Genomic DNA, 21,927 nt, shown 5'->3' on the forward strand with positions numbered 1-21,927 from the left:
AGTGATGGTAACAAAATATTGCTTTTAATGCTCTTCTTAAAACACTTCTGAAAGCATTTATTTAAATATTTAAAAGGTTTCATTGTATTCAGTTTTTATAGTCATACAATTTGAGCCACTCTTTTTCACATTTAAAAAAAGTCAGGGCATTTCTCAAATGTCTGAAATCAGCCAAAAAAAAAATACTAACAGTTTGTTGCTTAAGAGAAGTATCTACTAAGAGGTACACAATCAAGATTCAACTGAACTTGTATTCTTAGTTCATTAGTGGAACTGTAAGGCCCTCTTCTGGATTATAAATTACTGCATGGCCAAGCACAGTACGTGGAAATGACGGAGCCAACCAGTGCTATGAAAAAATACATCTGGCTGTAAATAAGTGAACTTAAACCATAAATTTTCCTCTGTCTAGAAACAGCCACTTATTCATCTGTTTGGTCACAATAAAAGAAATTACATTCATAAAATTGCAGGAACAGGTAGTAAATATCCTATTAGTAAAAACTCTGTACAGAACATTATACATAATTTAACTGTATGTTTTAAAAGAGAAGGACACTGAAGAAACCTTCACATATAATTTTTGGGAAGTTTCTGTCTCCCATCGGTGTAGGGCTAATTACGATTGTTCTTCTTCCGTACTTTGGATTTTGGTGCTGCCAAGAAGAAATAGAAAGGGGGGAAAAACATCAGAAGTGAATTACAGTAATACCAGTGCCAGCATTCTTTTGAATTAAGTTGGGATCAGAATGGATCCATTAATGTGAAACCTACCATTGGGATTTTCTTGCCTGTAGAAAGCTTTTAACAATTCCACTGCTTCTTTGGCACGATAGCCAGAAACGCACTGTTCAAATTAGAATGATGTTCATGAGCACATCTGAGAATAACACATTCCATGCTTCACAGTAATGCCTTAAGGACAGAATAATTGTAAACAACTGTACTGTCTATTTAGGGGTCAGAAAATCTTTTTTTCAGCTTGAACACCTAATACCTATGAAAAATACTATGTTGAAGCTTAGTAAATTATTTCCCTAATAACTTAAAGTTAAGCAAAACAAACTTTCTTAGTAACTTACATAAAAATTTGATGCAATCTTATAAATCTCTTTCTTATTAAGACGGTATTTCCAACATACTTCATATACTCTTCAAGCACTTGGAAATGTTAAGACATACACGTAGGTATTGTAGGTAAAGTTCAGAAAACATTGGTCCACACACCTGTTCTTTATTCCCAACAGTCACCTCTCAGATGTTTTTAGTCCTTCCAAGATACTTTTCCAGACCATGAACATTAATGACAAAGCATTTAAATGTCACTAACACTAAATGAATCTCCACCCACACTAGAAAACAATTAATTACACCTATATATCCCACTGCAGCTGTCTACAGAAACAAATGAAGCATTTGTAATAGCAAGAATCTTCTCATTTCTTTCTTCTGAACATATAAAAACCCTAAATACTACATGCCAATTTTAGCACATGAACACTCTTCCAGTACTGGCTGTACAAATTAATTCAGATGCTGGTCTCACAAACATCCTGAAAGATGCTTAATATGTTTACACTGGGCTGCCAAACAGTATTGTCTTCCTGACTAAAATTCGTTCTGAGCCTTCAGACTTCAGTGCTTATTTAGAATGCTAAAATATATTACTTGTTTTTCACATTCATTAAATGAGAAAGCTTAAGTGTGGAAAAGAACTCTAATAACCCTAATCAGTGTCCTTGTAAAAGGCAGGATCATCTACTGTGTTGTATAATGTAATCAATGTAATGCTATAAATACTCTATATGTATAGGTATACTAGTATAATGCTGTCATGCATGTAGATTTATGTACACTATACTTCCACTAAATGCTTGTCCAGTCTTTCTTGAATGACAAAGATGCCTCATTCTCCCTAGACACTCTGTTCCAGCCCTTCAGTATCCTTACTGTTCAGGAAATTCCCAACACCTAAACTAAATCACTTCTGCTACTTCTGCAGTCTGTATTTGGCGATTTGAATTATATGAAGTAAGTTTAAGCTAATGTGTTTTACCTCACATATAGATAGACTGGGAGCAAAGATACAATAATTTTCAGTGGTTCAACTAAAATCCAGTAACCTAGTAAAGTGCTGTTACAGTTGCTGTTATTGCTGTTGCTGCAGTTTAATTTTTCCCTCATCTCATGACGCATACACTCATTGTTTTACGTATTACACATCTTTTAGATGTATTTATTCCTTACCTTTTTCCACAAGTATAATTCTTCCTTTTCCTTTGATGCATCCTTTCAAATATTTTAAGACTGTTGTCAGGCAGTCTTTTCTTTAAGGACTTAATTTTGTTTATGTTATTTTCTTGTTAAGTCAAGTTTACTTGGCTTTGATCTGAGACCTCTTAAACTGCTGCATAAAATTCTCAAAGCATGGTGACAAAGCTAGGCGCAATACACTAGCAGAAAACCAAAAACATTTTACTCTTACTTCAAATGGTTCTCCTGAGTCCACCATATCATCAGACGAGATGCTCAAAACTGAGCCACAGCCTCCAAATCGCTCATTTCGACAACCATATATGACCCGTGGAATTTATGTGAATGAGTTAAGGTATTAAGTTAAAGTGAAAAGCAAGCAGGAAGTACAGTAGCCTCATTTAAGTAGTCATTAAATTTCACTAAGATGTGCTTGTACTTTTCGAACTGAATTAGTTTGTACTACAATTCCTCCCTCATAAAATCAGAGGCTACATCTGAATAATGTTAAGATGTACTGCTGAAGATGTACATCCAGCCTTTCTCAGAAAGGAGAAGCATGAATCCCACAGCAGAAGCATAAGAAGACATGATTAACTGAGTGTGAAAGCTGAATAGTGAATGAGGTTAACCTGTTTTACTTAATAACAGATATCTCTAAAGTTGATTTTTACATCCCTAAGAGAAACCATTGTTTGTCATAATTGCACCATTCCTCTTTCATCCTTGAGTCTCTCACTATTTGCCATGCAGTAAATGGGGATGGGTGCAGACTCACAAGCAGTAAAATGGTACCCCTGTTGGCTTTGCCTTACAGTGTCAAGCCCTTCTCTGTGGGCACATAGCCAAAACAGTGACATTTTGACACACAGTTTCCCAGCATGAATAAACATGAAAGGATACTCATCAAACGCAGGGCAGCTGCACACATGATACAAGGCTCTACTGTTACATACATTATGGAGTTTGCAAACACTTCTGTATAATCTCTGTCTTTTTGCTTGCACCAGTCCAGGACCTGATCAATTGCCACCAATTCCGCATGTCGAGTAGCCTAGGGTATAAAAACAAACATTTTAAGGCGTGCATTGACTGAGAGCTTTAAGCTTCTCGCTTGTAGAGGTACAAGTGACATAAAATGCAGTGTCATAAAATTATTCTTTCAGGTCAAAGGCACAATGGCCCAACACCTAATCTATTAATAATGCAATTCTTTTCAATTAAGTGAAAATAATGTAATGCTTTCTTGAAGTCTCTTTTTAGTACACCTTTTTGCTGGCTCAAGTTACTGAAGAAATTTCATCCAGCCGAAGAAAGAATACATTAAACCTTGATCTCATATGCAGCACACACAAGATGAACAAGTGCAAACCAGATGTTATTTCTACCTGTTCCTACACAGAAGAGTCTGCTCAGAAGTTCTCCTCTCTCTGTCATGCCAACATAGCATGGCATGAAAGACTCTACTTGAGTATGAAAGCTCTACAGGTAGCTACATTCACAGATACTTCAGCATGATTTTAAATCAAAAACCATCATAAAAATATTTTATCTTCCTTAGCTGGAAGGAAATTTCTGTAAATGGTTGGATAGCTTCATCTCTGCTAAAGTGAATAAAGTGTTGGAATTTTACAGGGATTACTTTACATTTTTATGAGATGTTTTCCTTGGTAATCTACAGGCTGGGTCCACCCACTTCCCCACCTTTTCTGCAGTGTCCATGGAAACATCAGGGTACAACTAGTAACAAGCATGTGGACCCCAAAAGCCAAATATTTTTAACTGATAATGAGCACAGCCTTATCCTTTGGAGGACCCACTGCTAACTTCATCTAACCCTTCAGGTGTGAAGTTTCAATACTGACACAGCCTGGAAAAGGCTGAACCATCCTAATTGAAGGTAGCATAACACAAGGCCATAATTTCTTTGCAAAATATGTTGTGAGCCCCCCAGAATGACTTACAGTGAAAATAGAGGCTTCTGTAGCTAAAGACATCTGATGCAAAGAAGTCCTGTAGAAAGGCACTATGACTGATCATCAGAAGGACTGAAGGAAATGGCATGAAAACTCTACATGGCATGAAAGCTCTACTTGAGGCTTAAGGGACACATAAAGCCTGCTAGAACAACTGATCCAACCCACTGTGCTTCCAAAAGCAAGAACACAGGCTTGATACATTCTCTGGAAATATTAAGAAACTGCTCCTAGCTGGTACCTTTTCTTCCCTCTGACAGTGCTGCTGTACCTACAGGGAATGAACACACTGTGAATATGCAATAATTTCAGTATGTTTCTGGAACTGCTTGGCCTACTGTGTAGACACAGCATTTTCAGTTTGCACCAGGTTTAATCCTGCCTGGGAACACATACATGTGCAATAGGTCCATCAAATAACAGGCAGGGATTGCAGCAAATGCCTGATTGCAAAAATATATAAGAATAATGATTTATCTTTTTTTAATCCAAGACAACTGAATTGTAAGTATCTCAAAGGTCACAGCAATAGACATGGCACAAAAATCTGAACAGAATCATAGAATTATAGAATGGTTTGGTTTGGAAGGGGCATTAGAGATCATTTAGTTCCAACCCACCTGTCATGAGTCCAGTAGACCAGGTTGCTCAAAGCCCCATCCAACCTGGCCTTCAACACTTCCAGGTATGGGACGTGCACAACTTCTCTGGGCAGCCTGTTCCAGTGTCTCACCACCCTCATAGTAAAGAATTTCTTCCTAATATCTATCTAATATCCTAATATCTAATGTAAATCTACCCTCTTTCAGTTTAAAGCCACTGCCCCTTGTCCTATCACTACATGCCCCTATAAAAAGTCCCTCTCCAGCTTTGATGTACCCCCCATTTAGGTACTGGAAGGAGAAAGAAAGAGAGGGAGCAGGAACTGTTGACCTTAATTGCAGAGAAACAAAAACAACCACTAACGTCTCTGTATCGCTCTGAAATGTTTGCAGCAGTATGTTTTACCAATCAAATGTCATAGCATAAGTACCACAAAGTGCTAAGGACTCTCCAGTTACAAAGCCTCATGGTTATGTGAATTCAGTGTTTTTCTGAAAAACACTGAATTCACATAAATTCACGCGACTATGTGAATTTAGTATTTTCCTTCTTTTTAATCTGTTCTGGAAAAAAAAAATTGACACAGACATTAGACTAAGAATCAATCCAAATAATGCTTGTATCTGTGCTACAGATGTCTTTAGGTGACCTTAGATAACTTCATCTCAATACCTGACCTTAGGTTAATGTTTCAGCACTTTGAAGATCTGTGGTGATAACTGTGAGATGCTCTACAATATATGGCTAAGGACTCGTGTAAGTGTCTTAGTGGTAAGTTTAATACTGTTTATAATGTTTCTAAACTCCTACAGAGATCTACGTTGCCTATGCCTACATTAGCAGATAGTGTAGTACAAGGGGAGTGTATCTGTAAACCAAAACAGTGCTGAAGACTCAACACCAAATCAGGGGTGCTCACACCGCCTAGCTCCAGTGTAGTCTCATGGGTGATATATTCCAGCAGGAGCTGGAGTGCATTAGGTATGCTCCCTTAGTGCATCTTTTCAGTATAGGTTCATCTGAAAGGAAGACAGCTTGCCAACTCTGAGGCATGAAAAAAAAGCATGCTAAGCAGATACAATCAAGAAATTTATTCCATGAGTGTACTTGTGATCTGAATTAATATAGTAATGAACCCACTCAGAATAACATGGATCTGAATCAGTATGCAGGCATGATTCCTCCAGACCTACCAGTGCAATCTTGCCATGAAGGCTGCCTAGTTGAATAAATGAGATCACACCAGCTGAAGTCACAGTGCATGCTCCAGCAGAAAGATGCCTCAGAATCACTGCAGCTACTGTAATTCAAAAGTGTGTGTTGTGGCTACCCTATTTTTGTGCCCCTCAGATCAGAAGAGACATGAATACCGTATTGGATTTTCGACTCCTGAGCATGGATTGAAAGTACATAAATGATAAGCCTTCATTACCAGAGGAAAATATGTCTCTAACCTATGGCACTGCTTTTAGCTAGTACACTGAGCAGCTTTTAGGCCTCCGCTGATACTAGGAGTACAAGTTGAGAAAAGCCAGGCAGCTGCTCTAAGTCATACCGGCTTCTGTGGCAACAGAAGACAGCTACGTAAAAGAGACTATGCTAATACAGAGTATTACTAGATCCCAGTGCATCCACATCTTAAGTAATACATACTGGTTTGGTCACCTCGCCTCATGAAGACATGGGAACCCCAGGACAAACTCACCACAGCATGAGAAAGGATTATCCAAGTTACAGAACAGTCTCTGTACAAAGACTAACTAGACTATGCCTCTTAACTCACCAGATACAGTTATTAGTTTTCCAAGTTAAGATGACTACAGTAGAGGGTTATAAAAATCAAGAAAGATGTGGAAAAGCAAACAGTAAATTGTGATTTATTATTTTTCATAACAAGTGGGCACCCAATGAAATTATCAAGCAGCAGATTTAAAACAAACAAAAGGAAGTACTCTTTCACAAAGCACGTAATTAAATTGTGGAACTCATTGCCACAGGATGCTATGGAAGCCAAAACCATAAATGAGTTCAGAAAAGGTTTAGACAAATTCATGGAGGATATGTGCACAGACAGCTATCAGAAGCAAACATCCAGATACACTCATGGGCTCTGGAAGTCTCTTAAGCTATTCACTTTCACAAGTGGAAAGGATATGCAAGGGAAGATATCTTCTATTCTCATTTCTTGAGGTCCTTCCCTAAGCATCTGCTAAAGGTCCCACTTAAAGACAAGATATGGGGGAAAACCTGACCTTCTAGGTCTGTCTTAAGATTTTATTTTGTGTGGAACTATCACTAGATAGTATTTTTATTGACATGCTGTGTGTAAAATAACATACAAAAAAAAAAGACGATTTTCATTTTGAGTCACTGACTCGATTCATAAGCTTCTATAAACCCCTGCTGGTTTTTTAATTTTGCCAATCTTATACACCATTTTAAAGCCAAGAAAACACAAACAGGTAAGAGTAGCAAGGGAAAAGAGAATTATGAGAGAGTGGCAAATAGTGGTCCAAGGAAAAATCATCTGAAGCTGATGTCAGTGGGGAAAAAGCCTTAGCAAAGACTTGAAATAGTGCCCCAAACTGTGGCAAATGTTTTGGAGAGAAATAAAGGTGTTATCACTGCCCTGAACAGCTTGCCTTCTAACTCTTTAGACCAGATTTAACATGTGAGAGTAACAGGGGCCAAAACTCAAAGTTCTGTATTATCTTGTGGCTTCGTTGGCAATTTATGAGTGCAAACAACACTTCATTTTTTATTATCATGTTCTGTACTTGCAAGATGATCTGGGCAAAGACCTGTGCTATAATGACCCAACATGAGATAACAAAGGAGATGTCCACATGTATCAACAAAGGTCCTAAGACAGATAGCATTTTAGTGGAAAGTGAATGAGTGTATCACACATGGGAATAAAGATACCCAAAAAAAAGGGTTCTAGTTGGGAAGGATCACGTGTTTTAAGGAAGAAAATAATCAGGTTGGTCGAAGGCAAGACTATGAACAAGTGAATGTGAGAGCTGCCAGAGGGAACACAGTTCTGGTGCGAGCTTGTGAATGAATTGCCAGGCCTTTGAAAACCAATGTCTTACACAGACATTTGTTGCACTGTTGCCCAATAAGTACAAGTAACGACATGCCTATGTTGAATTGCTGATGACACAGCCATGCTCCTCAAAAAAATAAAACAGACCAAACACAGCTGTGTAAAAACTCCCTTCTTCCAACAGCAACATTTTTCTGTAAGAACATGATGATGATCAGTAATTCTGCAAATAACTTCCAGAGTAAGAGGCGGTATCTCTGGCATTAATGTGCCCTGCTGTGGACATGCAGGGCAGAAACCCTGCAAAGTATTCAGGGTGACCAGAGACACACTTAAAAAAAGCAACTAAATCTTTTTGCCAAAATAAGCAGTTTAGGAATAGAATGACAGAGCACACAGAAAGACACTACCTGCTCTTAACTCCAGTCAGTTAGAAGATGCAGGGACTTAAGGAGAAGGAGGAATATATCTGACACAAAGCCTTCCTGGCAAGTTGATTCCTGAGCAAGAGCAGGACTGTAGGGAAGGTCTGCAGATCTAAATGGAAAAATTATCGTTTTTTAAAAGTGAGGGAAAAGTCTTCAAGGAGTGAGAAAAGCCAGTATATCATAAAGCTAAATTTTTGAGGTCAGAAGGCAAAGGCTAAAGTAACCAAACATCAACCTTGCAAAACAAATTACATATAAAGTAAAAATAACTTGAGATGTAACTTGAATAAAGGAGTTAGAACTACTACAGTGACCTTGAGATGAGGCTCAAACACAAGTATTACTCCAAAGCAAAACTAATATTTTGCCTTTTCAATAAAAATGACATGGAGATTGTACACGAAAGACAAAATAAGATCATGAAAGCACAACTTACAGCATATGAGATACAGAACTAGGACTTTATGACATTGTATAGGGCACAGAAGAGGGATGAGGTGCAAAACTCCAAGTTTATAGATCATCTCCATCAGAAAGACTGAAGAACCTCTGCATGAAGCTGCCAGTCTCACAGCAATGCTTTTAATACATCAAGGGAGAGTGCCACGTGACTGAAACCTGGCAAATAGAGTCACCATAATAAAAACAGGAAGGACATACAACCCTGGCATCGACAGATCCAGGATAGTCTCAACAATGAAACAAGCAACATGACAAATTTTGGAGATAGTATTATAAGGTCTAGTCTATAAAAAGAAAATTAATGTGGATTTGCATAAAACTGTTGACACTAAATTAACTTCATAACTTTCCTTGGTATTTCTCTTGCCTAGAAAAAACATTTGTCAATCTCACCTCTCTGGACTTCTACAACACATCTGGCACAGCCAACACATTAAATTAGTGTCAGTCTGGGGAATACTGCATAGCACGAGACATGCAGAGTGGGAAAACAAAGAAGATAAGTTGCATTGAAAGGGGTAATACTTGTCCAGAGGGAGCTAACTAGCAAAGATGCTCAAAGATCACTTTGTTCAAATGTTTTCAGTTGTGTCATTGGCATTAACTGGAGAAACACCTACAGAAAACAGCTGTCATGTCTTTCATATAATGAAAGACATCATCAGAAGAGACAGGGTCAGACTGCCACTGAAGAGGTGGATGGCCTTATACATGGGATAAAATTAAAATAAACTAAAATAAAAAAAAAATAAAAACAAATCAAGAATAACAAAACAGCACAAAAGATCAAGGAAGCTCCAGGAAAGATGTGTGGACTTACTTCCAGGCAGAATGGAAAACATTATCAAACAAGGCACAAGAGAAAGTCCATCTGGAATAAAATATACAGTTCTGGTTAACTGAATTCAAGAAACATGAATCAAAGCTGGAATGGATGTATACAATAATTATTAGAAGGAACACAGAAGGAAAACTTCTGAGAGGAGATTAAACAGGCAGCATGGAGAAAACAGGGAAAAACAAAAGCCAAAAGGGAGTATGTGCTCAAAAATTAAATACACCCAAGCTATGTGAAATAACGGATGATACTGATCTAAGGAGACATAAATGGACAAATAACAAGTTCAGAACTGGGAACCAGATGTTTTCTAGCCAGCTGAGGAACGATGTTCACAAGCCCTGCAATGAGACCTTCCCCATTACCGCTGGCACCCGCTGGTCAGCGGGATGCCACTCCCCGAACCCCGCCCCGTGCCGCCCCAGTACCGGGGTGCAGAGCGCAAGGCGGGGAAGCCGCAGGCCGCAGTGCCTCGGGGTACGAGCCGGGTGCCGGGAACACCTCTCACCCCAACTCACATTCTTGGTCTCGTTGACCTCGTTCCTGCCGCGCCCCACGACCTCGCCGTGATGCACCACGAGGCACCCGACGGGAACCTCCCCGTTCTCCAGCGCCTCTTTAGCCTGCAGGACACACACACAGACACAAGCAACAGCGTTACCGTACCAAGCTCTAAGGAACACGCCCCTGTCCTGCCCCTACGCGCTGCCGTGAGGGAAGGCCCGGCCCGCGGGTCCCGGAGCTCCCGTCAGGCCTCTCCCGACAATTTCCCCCGCATCCCTCTCGGCCGCACTGACCACGTCGAGGGCTTGGTCCATCCAGGCCAAAATCACGGCCTCGTCCTCTGCAGCCGCCATGCCGGCACCGGCGGTTGCAGGCGGTGTTTCCGGGGGGCCGGGCGGCGAGGCACCTCGGGCGGGGCGGCTGCCACCGCCCCTTCCGCCGACGTGAGGAGGCGAGGGGCGGCCGGGCCGGGCACGAAGGATGCTCCGGTCCCTCTGGAGTTTCCTCAAGCGGCACAAGAAGAAATGTCTCGTCCTCGGCACCTTCCTTGGCGGTGAGAGCTCGGCAGCCGAGCCGAGGGGCGGCGGGGGCCATAGTAGGGGCTGGAGCGGAACCGGCCTTGGGGCCGCGGGGCCTCTCCGCTGTGGCTGAGCCGCTCCCAGTTGCCGCTGAGGAGGCTCCCTCGGAGGCGGCGGTCGGCTGCCGGGCCCTTCTGTTAGGGAGCCGGTCTGCTCTCGGCCAGGCCCGGTGCCGGCCGCGGGTCCGGCCGGCCTCGTCCCCGCGTGGCTGGTGTTGCGCAGGGAGCTCCTCGGCTCGCTGGTGACACCGAGCCCACCGACCGGCTCCGGGGGAGCCCGGGGGCGGGAGGGGTTTTCTCACGGGCAGGGGCGCAAATCGACACGTCGGACCTTGAGTCCTAAACCGCAGGGGTTCGAGCCGTCTGTGTTCCTGCGGCCGGCGTTTGTGTTGGGTTGACTGCACAAAGCGTGGGTGCCGCTTGTATTATTATTTCTAGGGTGGGGGCTAAAAGCTTGTACTTTCTTAAAGTTACTTGTTCATTGAGGTGAATTGTCAGGTGTAAACCAGCTGCAGACACTAAACTTAACTGGAGAGGATTTACATTAATTATTCACGTTGTACTTTTTTCTTTATGACTCTTGTCTAATCTGTAGGGTGTTTGTAGTCTGGTGAGATTCTCCTTTCCCGGGAGTTATTTTAGGGTTATTTTTAGTTGGAATTGGATTTAAAGGAACTTCTCAGATCTATCTCTGTGTTTAATAATAAGAGCATGAGATTAGATACTCCCCAGAAGGTACAGCCATGTCTTTGCAAGCTCAGTCATCAGGTGCACATACATCTTATGCAAATGACACAGAATTAAACATTAGAGTTGCTAAGGAAAGTTTGCATTTGTTTATACCTACTGCAGCTTACCTGAGTAGTTAAATATTCTGAGAGCTACAGGGGGTTTGCAGTATATTTTGTCTCTGATACAGCTGAGGCCTCTTGTGACAGTGAATTGTGTGTATTTCTCACTTGTCTTGGTGGCTGTGTCCTCTGCATCCTTTCAGCATTAATTCCTTCTGCATTTTTCCAAAGAGGGCTGGTTAATGCACGAAACATGTTCGGTGATGATTACTGAAACACTTGTCAGCCTGCTTCTCCCATTCATCCCCCCTCACCTGCAGGCCTTCAGAGACTGCAAGTACATCAGAATTTAATGATTACCAGTTTTTGAGCCACCACGCTTACAGCCCACCATGTTAAGTAAACAGCTTTACTTTAATATATCAAGCTGTGGCCTGCAAGCTGTTCCCCCATCCCTTCAACTGCGAGAGTAGTGGGAGGACAAATGGGAGTAGTAGAAACATCAGTTGTCCCAGTTTCACCTAGTAAACGTGGATCAATATCCAGGTGGGAAGACAGATTTAGGGCAGCTCGTGGCTCTTGGTAGTCCTAGACTCAAATCCTAAATTCATCATGTATAAACAGCCTGCTGCCATCCTGATACAACTGAACTTGCAGCTTTTACCTTATAATTGGAGCTATTTATGTACAGTTCAGTGTCACTTTCACTAAAATGCTACTGACTGGATGAAGTACACTTAAAAGTAAACAGGAACTAAGATAAGTCATTTAAAATATGACCAATCCAAAGAAAAACCCCAAGGTGTTCCTCATCTAACAAGCATTTCAGCTTGTGACTGAAAATACCGAACTGTGCTGCTGCTGCTGCCTGCAGCATGGATAAAGTATGTGTTTCCTTGAGCCATGTGGTATTTAAGGACTCTGTAGAGAATTGCTTTTTTGTAGTTGAGAGTCTGTAGTAAATCAGGGTATCCACAAGCAGAACACCATTAGCTGCCCCCAGCCGCAACTTGCACCATGGTATTTTAAGGCACCCTGGGAGATAGAGGGATTTGTTGCAGAGCACTGCATTACAGTTGTTCAGCAGCTGAATCGTGACTGCTTTGGCCATCTACATATAAGTTATGGATTGGACCTTAAAATAACTCCATGAGCCATTGTAATGCCACCACCAATAAGTCAGAACTCTGACATCCACAACAGACTCCTCCAAACATTGAAAGGTAGAATGCAACTGCACATTGCTGCTTTCATATGAAGGTAGAATAATTGGAAGTGGATGAATGATTTAAGAAAAGCATCCAAATCTGCTGGTTTAATACCAGAGACTGGAACCTACATCCCTGGTGTTTGGTGGTTTGTTGTTTGGTTGGTTGTTTTTGGGAGGTTTTTTAAGAGCTGTAGGTGCATTTTCTGGGAAGGAGGATGTAATAAGGAGAATGTGACATCAGAGTTTAATGATTTTAAGTCTTTAGCTGGCACATGGTCAGAGATTAATGTGAATATTTAATGATGCATTGCTACAGAGGAGTCTCTACAGTATTACTGCTGCAGTGTTGTGCCACTGAAGAATTGTTGTACCAAACTGAGTTGGTTGGTAGCCTTTCCTCTGTTCACTAAGATGGATTCCTTGTGCATTAGCAGTGGCTGTCAGTGTAATTTCTGTTAATCCCAACACTGCAACAGATTTTTCTGTTCATGCAAATACAAACCTCGTTAAATAAGAACTCAAATTGAGGGGAAAATCAACTGAAATAGGTATAATTGTCCCTTAACTGAAGAGTGGGGTTGAGAAGAGTTCAACTTAATAAAGACCCTGGACAAACCCTTTCTTCAGAAGTCCGTTTTTTTAGCAATATACAGTAAATTGCATACTTTAGAGACTTAAATCTCTTCAAGCAAACAAAATCTAGTGCTCTGAGATCAAACCCACGAGAAGTATTTGAAGTAGAGAGCAAGCTTGCATGACGTGTTATGTTCAGTTGTTCTTGTTGGGTAGGTAGGTTTACCATAAAGTGGTTTCTGTCTCAGTGTTCAAGGTGGATTTCAGTGGACATTACGAAATTATTCACTACTGAAATTCTCTTGCTGCAGTAGAAGAGCAAGTTCAGGGTGTGCCTGCAATGTATGGCTCTGATATCAGAGATGAATTAATGATTGCTCAATGTTACCTCTTGCAGCCTTCGGCTTGCAGAAAGAATGTTTCAGTTCAGAAGTCTGTCTACTTAGCAGAAAAAGTTGTCTTGGTTTGTGAGCAAGTGCAGGGATGTTACATGGGGTTTGGTGGACTCAGTGGTGCCAAGAGATTAAGGCTGTAATGCCTTCTCAATGGGACAGTTGTATGCCATTGATGCACAGCTTGCTTGTGCATAAGGACAAAACACAACTTAGGGAGTTGTTGATGTTCCGGAAGGATGCAGGCTTCTGCGTGTCAGTGCAATTTCAATGTAATAAAGTTCTTAAAGCTGGTTTTTTTTTCCCTTAATTTTGTGAGGGTGAAGGTTACATAGGGTTGTAAAGAGCTTTCTTGGAAACTTGATACCTCCTAGTTACCTGTCCCACCCTTCTGCTCATCTCTCTATTGGGAATGCAATACATTAGAAGTTAATCAAGGTCAAAGTTACATCATCCACACAGCTGCAGCAAAACCAATGACTGGATGTCAGGAGCCATAAATTATGTGAGAAATACCCTACCTGTTTGATGCCACTGGCATAAGAGCTTGCAGGTTTCCTAAGCTACTTCCATTGCTTACATTTAGATCATAGGAGGGTTTGGGTTGGTAGGAACCTCAAAGATGGCCTTGTAAGAAGTTCCTCTACAGTTTCTTGTAAGCCCCTTTAGGTACAGGAAGGATGGTATAAAGCCTCCCTTGAGCCTTCTGTTCTCCAGGCTGAGCAAGCCTAACTCCCTCAGCCTGTCTCCAGAGAAGTGCTGCTGCCCTCCGAGCATCTTTGTGGCCTCCTCTGGACTCGTTACAACATGGACAAGTCCTTATGATGGGAAGCGACTATACAATGCTACAGGCAAAGAGTCCTACTGAGACAAATTAGAACATACTTAGTTCACTGTTAACAGGTGAGTCATTGTGTCTTCCACCTGGTGGTGTAGGACAGTGCTGTGGCTTAAACCCAGCCAGTACTGAAGCACCACACAGTTGCTCACTTGCACTCCCCCCAGTGGGATGGGGGAGAGAATTGGGAGGGTAAAAGTGAGAAAATTCAGGGGTTGAGATAAAAACAGTTTAATAATTAAAAAATAAAATAAATCAGAAAAGGCCTTGATGAAAACATCCTTGTGTTATCCAGACTGTTTCCAGCTCAGATCCACTATGTAGCCCTGTGCTAGCTACTGTTTAGCCAAAACCAGCACAGACAGCCAGTACAAATGTAAATACCTCCACTCTGTAAATCAGTTTTGAAGCAGTATGAATTGTAGTTTGAAATCCTTACTGAGGTTCCTCTACCTGAGGTATCAGGTAGATGGTGTCAGGTGATATTTGTACCACTCATCTGTTTCTGAACCCTCTGAATCCGAAGTGCTGGCACTATAGTTGTTTGCATAGTTCACATTTTGATGAAGGCAGAAAAAAGTTTGCATAGAAATTATCTTCGGGCATTTTCATTATTGCTGAATTTTCCTAATTCCTGGTTTTGTATGGAACATATGCAAGGTACGGTATGAAGTTCCATCTAAACAACAGTTTACTTAAGTAGATACGAATAAGATGCTGCTGCCATTTTCTGTGGACCTCCTATTCTATACTGAGAGGTAAAATTGAGTTATATTAGCTGCTGTAAAAAGTTGGTGTCCACTTTTCTTGTTTGTAACAACAGAGTCTTTCAAAGTGTCACGTTAGGTTCTTATGGGTACATTATCTGACTTGACATTATGGCAGTTCTTGAGATGTGGCTTTTTCTGGTCCTGCTTCCAACTCCAAGTGATGGTGTTTTCCTGTGATACATTCAGCCTGGACTCATTAAAGTGTCTCTGTTATATTCAGGTCTTGTGAATAAATGCCACGTGTATCTATATTGATATGCATGGTTGCTCTAAAGTAAAATGTGAACACATGTGCAGATCGACTCCTGAGCTGGCAGCTCCTTGAAATACCCATAAGACAGACTTGAAGAGGCTCTGCTGCTGCATTCAGGCAGGAGCAGAAGTTCATTATCCCAAGGGAGACCTGAATTTCCCAAGGCGAGGCGCTGTATCCTCCAGGCAGCTCAGAGGCACGCACAACCCACTCAGTACCAGAGGTAGTCTGCTCCTGACATCCAGTCATTGGTTTTGCTGAAGCTGTGTGGATGATGTAACTTTGACCTTGATTAACTTCTAATGTATTGCATTCCCAAAGATGAGGATGATACTGGAGTACATAACATCTATTAGTGATGGGCCAAAGTTATGGCTTGTTTCAGGGGAGGGAGAAATAATACTACTGGTGGCTGGTATTGCATCATTTTAGACAAGTGATTTTTCTGGATGACTGTTCCTTTGGACCCTCACGAGACACAGCAGGTTTTAGTACAGAGTAATTGCACAGCATTAAGAATCAAGTATTAAGCAATTAGCTGTCTCAGTCTTAAAGCTGCTGCCCCAGCATATGACTCAAGGGCATGGACATGATTCTTCTTGAACTGTTTGCATGTCTGCCTACATTCTGTGTATATTCATGACTTTTCTGCCACAAAACCTGGAGTTAAAGGATTTATTTATTAAGGGGGTGGGGGGGTGGTTTGGAGGTGGAATAACCAAAATAGTAATTTGGAGAAATGACTATGTGTAAATGTAATGTGAAAAATGTAATGGGATAAAATGATTGTTAAAATCCTGTGTTCAGAATTATTTGCTAATACTAAAAAAGTTGTTGTCAGGGAAGAAAAAACTCAGCAACCTGGCAGTTCTTTTCTAAATAGATGTTCTTGGCAGGAATTGGTAATTTTTTAGGTAAAAGTGATCTAATTGTCATGTCTTAAGTCTCATTCTGGTTAATCATTTAGTAGTTGAATTTCATTTTTTGTATATGGTTCCCTGATAATAAAGTTTGCATCTAACAAGGTGAGTCTTCCACATGGCAAATGGTCAGCCTGAAGGCTGAAACAAGAGAGAGTGATTCCCCATTTTCCGTTTACGAGACTTTTGGGAAATAAATGTAAGTGCCTGTGGTTGTTCCAGGCTGGTCTGGCTTGCAGTTGCCTATTAGGAAACATAATGGTGGTATGAATAGCTGTAGGTTGGTTCTTTTTTTGCAATAAATATTGCACAAAGTTGACAAGCCTTTTGAAATCCTGACGATAGTTTTGGAGAATGTACTGAAAAGTTGTAATGACCTGACAATGTAACTGAGTTAAAAATGTTGGGGAGTTTGGTTTGGGGTTTAGTTGTTATTGCTTTGGTGATTTGGCCTTTTAAAATCAGTTTTAAAACTTCTGACATTCAGCAGCTCTTCAATGCTTCACTCAGATATTAACTTTGAAATGCAAAAATTGAGCTTTGAAGAAAACTTTGTGCCTCTGTGTTTACAGCTTTTGAAAGTGCTTGATGGAAAAAAAATAAAGACTTATTTTGATACCCAAATTTCTTCAGAGCTCCATTATTGACAGCATCAGAACTTTCACTCTGTGCAGGAGTTTCAGTATTTAGGAGGTTGCTCCCCAGCAGACCGAAGATGGTCAACTTGTACTTGTATTTTCTGCTTGGGTTTGTTCCTTCCTTATAACTCCTCACTGACCCCCACCCACCAGAATTCTTTCATGAGAGAACAAGGAAGGAGCTTGTTTTGCACCTAAATAGGTAACTGCTGCTACCAGTGTCAACAGGAGGCAGCAAATTAAGTTGATATGCAGGAGGTGTTATAAGAAGCCCCAGGTGGACAAGGAGAAATTAATGTAAAGCTGCTGGCAGTGGGCAAAAGTACTGAAGGTAGGTCTAGAATATATAGTGGTATCTAAAGCAATGGCTAAGAAGGCAGCACAGAGATGAGAAAAGGGCTGTGGGCAGTCTGGAGAGTTCTCTGAACCTGTGGTGTTGTGGGAAGAGCAGTTGGAAACTTGAAAGGGAGGCGTGTTGGAAGAGGAGGAAATACAGAGCAGAATTTTTTCATGGCTCTTTCTGGAAATGGAGATTCATAGTAAGGGTGGTGAGGGATGGTCACATCCACAAGGGTAGGATAGTGGGGCTGGAGAGCAGGCAACAGGCATCGTGAGAAATAAGAGGGACACTGAAACCAAGGTTCTTCCTACAGATGATTCAAGGCCAAATGAAGAAAATGTTGGTCTCTAGCATTTTTCTCTTGTGATTTTTTTAAGACTTGAGGTTTATCTCAACTTCTGCTGATTTTAGAAAGATATCTCTGAAAAGAAAAATTAAAATTTTCATCCCTCTCCAGATCTCTAGCCATTACAGTTTATTTCTCTGTTCTTTGTTATCCTACATTTTTTCTCTTCCCAATATTTGTTTCAGTCTCTTCAGTACTTGTTCATGTTGTAGTAGTACAAAGAATGCCTTCTTTGAGAGGCAAGATATTTCTTCTCAAAAGCTTCTTATACTGATTCAAGTCATTACCCTTGGCAATTAATTTTGAAAACATTGTTTCTGAGTATTACTGTGGCAATTGGTACTAAAATACTCGAGACCCACATATCCCCAAAAAACGCTATGCATCCTTATTGTTTGAAATTAAACAAAGGGGCTGAAGGGGCCTTTATGATCTGATATGATAAAGCAGTTTATGATATGAAAATCTTTCTGCAGGCGTCTATTTACTGGGAAAATATGGGCAAAAGAAAATCAGAGAAATCCAGGAGCGGGAGGCAGCTGAATACATCGCCCAAGCACGAAGGCAGTACCATTTTGAAAGTAATCAGAGGACGTGCAATATGACAGGTAAGATAAGGAAATAGCTGCTGTTCTTGATTTGGGGATTTATACTACATAATGGCAGGATGGAAGAAGAAGAAATGTAGGTGAATTCAAAATCTTAAATACTAGTGCTGTCCCAAGTTTAGCAGCAGCAGTCATTTTTCTCCTTTTTAGTAGCTGGTGCAGCGCTGTGGTTTTGACTTTCAGCCTGGGCTGTTCGCTGTTAACACTGATGTTTTTAGTTGCTGGTCAGAATGTTTACTCTGACCAAGGACTTTCTGAGTCTCATGATCTGCCAGGGAGGAGGGGAAACCGGGAGGAAGCAGAGACAGGACACCTAACGCAAACTAGCCAGAGATATTCCATACCAGGCACGGCATGCCCAGTATATAAACTGGGGGCAGTTACCCACAAGGTAACTGCCCAACACTGCTCATGTTGGGCTGGGTATCTATCGGTCAGCAGGTGGTGAGCAATGGTATTCTCTTCCCATGTTATTTCCCTAATAATTATTATTGATGGTAGCAGCAGTGGTTTGTGTTATACCTTAGTTACTGGACTGCTCTTATGTCAACCTGTGGGAGTCACATTCTTTCAGTTCTCCTCCCTATCCTTCCTGGAGCAGGAGGAGGAAGGTGGGGGGGGGGGATGTGGGTATGTGTGATTGAGCAGCTGCGTGGTTCTGAGTTACCAGCTGGGCTTAAACCATGACAAATGCATAGATAGAGAATTTTTGCATAATGCAAACAACCTGAAGAACAGGATTGAAGGGATTTGTAGGGGTCATACTGAACCCTAGGAGTCATTTATAATGCATACAGCTATACATGCAGGTTACAACTTTTTGTCAGTTGAAGACCTTTATGTTATTTCCCTAAACTGTGTATGCTCTTGAGGTGTGACACAGCACTCAGATTCAAACAATACTGAATTTACAGCAGGTTTATTTTATTCATTACAGCATGTTGTTAATACACCCATATTCGAACAATACTGAATTTACAGCAGGTTTATTTTATTCATTACAGCATGTTGTTAATACACCCATATTCGAACAATACTGAATTTACAGCAGGTTTATTTTATTCATTACAGCATGTTGTTAATAAGCTACACACAGAGAGCTTGGTGGGTATGTTTTGATTTACAAGTAAGAAGCATGTCAGCCCATTAGTTCCTTACATTTTAACAGTTAAAAGTTACCTGGCTAGCTGGGGAGCAAAAAGTGGAAGTATTTATATTACAACAATACATATGTTACAATATGACAGTATTTATATTACCTATTAGTGGTCTTCGGATTTTTTGGAGAGGAGATGGTGGAGCAGAGTTTAACAAAATCCTTGTCATTTTTGTAAATATAGGCCACTCAAAACTATTTCCATAATACAATCTGGGCAGCATTTTCTTTTCCTGTTGAAATTTGTAATGGCTTCTTGGGTGGCTGCAAATGCTTTCTGTGTACCTTGTTTACCTTGACCAATTGGTATTTCAGGTTAATCTTTTCCATTTCGTAGTTCTGGGTTTAATTTTACTGCAAGGGCTAAGTTTTTGTTTGCTCTTTTTTTGCATGAAGGACCTTCTGTCTGGGACCATGCTTTCTTGTCAGCATTTTTCATACTTTGCTCTTAGTATTTATTATGTTCTCTGCATGCTTGTTTTCCATTTCCTGTTCCCATCATTTAACAGCAGACTGGACATTGAATATTCTGAGAGTAAGGATTTTTTTCCTACCAGCTTTCTTCTGTTTAATACATACCTTTCTGTGCTTCTCTTGTTGGAAAAAACCCAAAACTCAGATCGTCTCATTTGGAGAAATGCGACAGTGTAGATTTTCACCAGATTTTCTTGAGGTGTGTTGAAGGCTTGTATACGCAGGGTGTGAGCCCATATCTGAGCTAGAGTAAACAAAGACACACAGCAGCATAAAGGCAGCATTGTGCTCCAGCTCATCAGAGGCACACAGGTAACTGCACTTCAGAGGATTCCCAGGGTTTCATATTTTCCTTGTCCTCCAAGCTTTGCCTGTTGAGCAATGGTATTTACATTAGAGCAGCTATTGAATGAGAGCTGGGGATAGGTTTATGATGATTATTTTGATGTTGACAGTTTTTTGGTTTTGTTTTTTAATAACAGTGCTGTCAATGCTTCCAACACTGAGGGATGCCTTAATGCATCAATTAAATTCTGAGAGTCTCACATCTCTTCTTAAAAATAGGTAAGACTGTTTTGTTAACTGTGTTAAGGATCACTTGTTTTGAGCCCAAGATATTTTTGTGGGTTTTCTCAAATTATTTATAATGTAGGGAGCTTGCAAGGTTTTGGTTCTGTGTCCTATTGACTCACTGGTCTTGAAGGATTTTGAAATCAGTGCATAAATATTTTGTGTCATGTTAGATGTATTTTGATAGATGTGGCTGGCATCTTCCAGACATGACAAGAAATAATGCTTGCTTTAAGATGCTGCAGTGAGAGCCACGGGTTTTGTTGAAGTGCTCATAAGATAGGCAGGTAAAAGTATGTAGTTCTCTCTTAAACAGGCCAGAGTATCTTGACTAAAGTGTTGATGTTATGTTTGTAAAAATGTTTATGTAATCTCATCAAGGTCAGACAGGAGTAGTAATGGAAAGTATCCAGGATGAAATTGCAAATGTATATAAGCTATGAGAAGTAATGTTTTTTTTTCCTTTTTAGAAGCAGAACAAATAGGGACATGTCAGACATTAAGAGGAGTGCTTCCTGGTCAGAAAACACCTGTGGTTTCCTTGTGGCTGCAGAAACAAATAGCGTATTTTTAAAATCATGAAGTTCATCATAGTATACCTTAAGAGTAGAGTAGGCCACTTGGCATTTGTCACAGAGTAAAAGTGTTATGTAGGCAAGGTTTCTGACTCAGTCTAGACTGCCTGTGGTTTGCTTCCCACTAACTTGCTTATATAGCTGTAACTTCAGCTGTCCAGCATTTAATAGATTATCAATATAGTCATTGTCTTGTTTCAGTAAAAAAAAAACCTCTCACAACAAGGCAACAGAATGTGTTAAAATGGGAATTACAGCCAGAATGATGCTTTTATAATAGATTTTCTGAGAATTTGCAACTTTAATTGAACAGTATTTACTCCAAACGACAAGACCTTTGAGAGCCCTTGCTGTTGAATACACAAAATAATAGATGTGGAGGTTTTACCTTTCGCAATGTCCCTAAAGATTCCTCTTTCTCAAATAATCTGTGTTATGCCTCAACATGTTATGGATCTGTGTTGCAGATTGTGTTATGGCTTAGGTAGACTAACTTAAAGTTTGTTCACTTCCTGACGTTTTAAAACTTTGTATGTTGTTTTAGTAATCTGGGGCAGCTGATGGTAGGGTAGGGGCATAAGCAGGCTGCAGTCTTCAGTCTTCCAAGGAACCTTTGGAAGCAGGAGTGGCACACAAGGGCATAGATGTCCTGGCTCTGTCTGTCCTCCTCTTTTCAAAGCAATGCAATTGAATGAGATGAGGTGAAGTATCTTCTGCTGTAGCCTTGCACCTAATTCAGCATTTTGCTTTATTCTAAACCTCTGGGATTTTGTTTGCATTGCT

At 40.7% G+C, this 21,927-nt stretch overlaps 2 protein-coding genes across 2 annotated transcripts in view; one reads left to right on the top strand and one right to left on the bottom strand.

The window, feature by feature from the left end:
• Positions 1-10,552, bottom strand: ADAT2 (adenosine deaminase tRNA specific 2). The gene is made up of 6 exons (XM_005150144.4): positions 10,407-10,552; positions 10,128-10,232; positions 3,157-3,307; positions 2,486-2,592; positions 775-847; positions 1-656 (listed from the first exon to the last, which is right to left on the bottom strand). The coding sequence occupies exons 1-6, from the start codon at positions 10,464-10,466 to the stop codon at positions 616-618; spliced, it is 537 nt and encodes a 178-aa protein (XP_005150201.3). The 5' UTR covers positions 10,467-10,552; the 3' UTR covers positions 1-615.
• PEX3 (peroxisomal biogenesis factor 3) overlaps positions 10,510-21,927 on the top strand; it is a 20,833-nt gene continuing 9,415 nt past the window's right edge. Inside the window, exons 1-3 of the mRNA XM_005150051.4 lie at positions 10,510-10,666; positions 18,238-18,369; positions 20,482-20,563. Of these exons, the coding sequence (XP_005150108.1) occupies positions 10,594-10,666; positions 18,238-18,369; positions 20,482-20,563 (287 nt within the window). The 5' untranslated portion in view covers positions 10,510-10,593. The remainder of the gene's footprint in view (positions 10,667-18,237; positions 18,370-20,481; positions 20,564-21,927) is intronic.

The sequence above is a fragment of the Melopsittacus undulatus genome, chromosome 3 (genome assembly GCF_012275295.1).
Source record: "Melopsittacus undulatus isolate bMelUnd1 chromosome 3, bMelUnd1.mat.Z, whole genome shotgun sequence".
NCBI classification, from domain to species: domain Eukaryota; kingdom Metazoa; phylum Chordata; class Aves; order Psittaciformes; family Psittaculidae; genus Melopsittacus; species Melopsittacus undulatus.

Coding starts and splice junctions, on each gene's coding strand:
- ADAT2 (XM_005150144.4), bottom strand. CDS start 10,466: ATGGCGGCTGCAGAGGACGAGGCCGTGATTTTGGCCTGGATGGACCAA. Junction 10,233..10,406: donor TGGACCAAGCCCTCGACGTG/GTCAGTGCGGCC, acceptor TGTGTCCTGCAG/GCTAAAGAGGCGCTGGAGAA. Junction 3,308..10,127: donor AGGTCAACGAGACCAAGAAT/GTGAGTTGGGGT, acceptor TTTATACCCTAG/GCTACTCGACATGCGGAATT.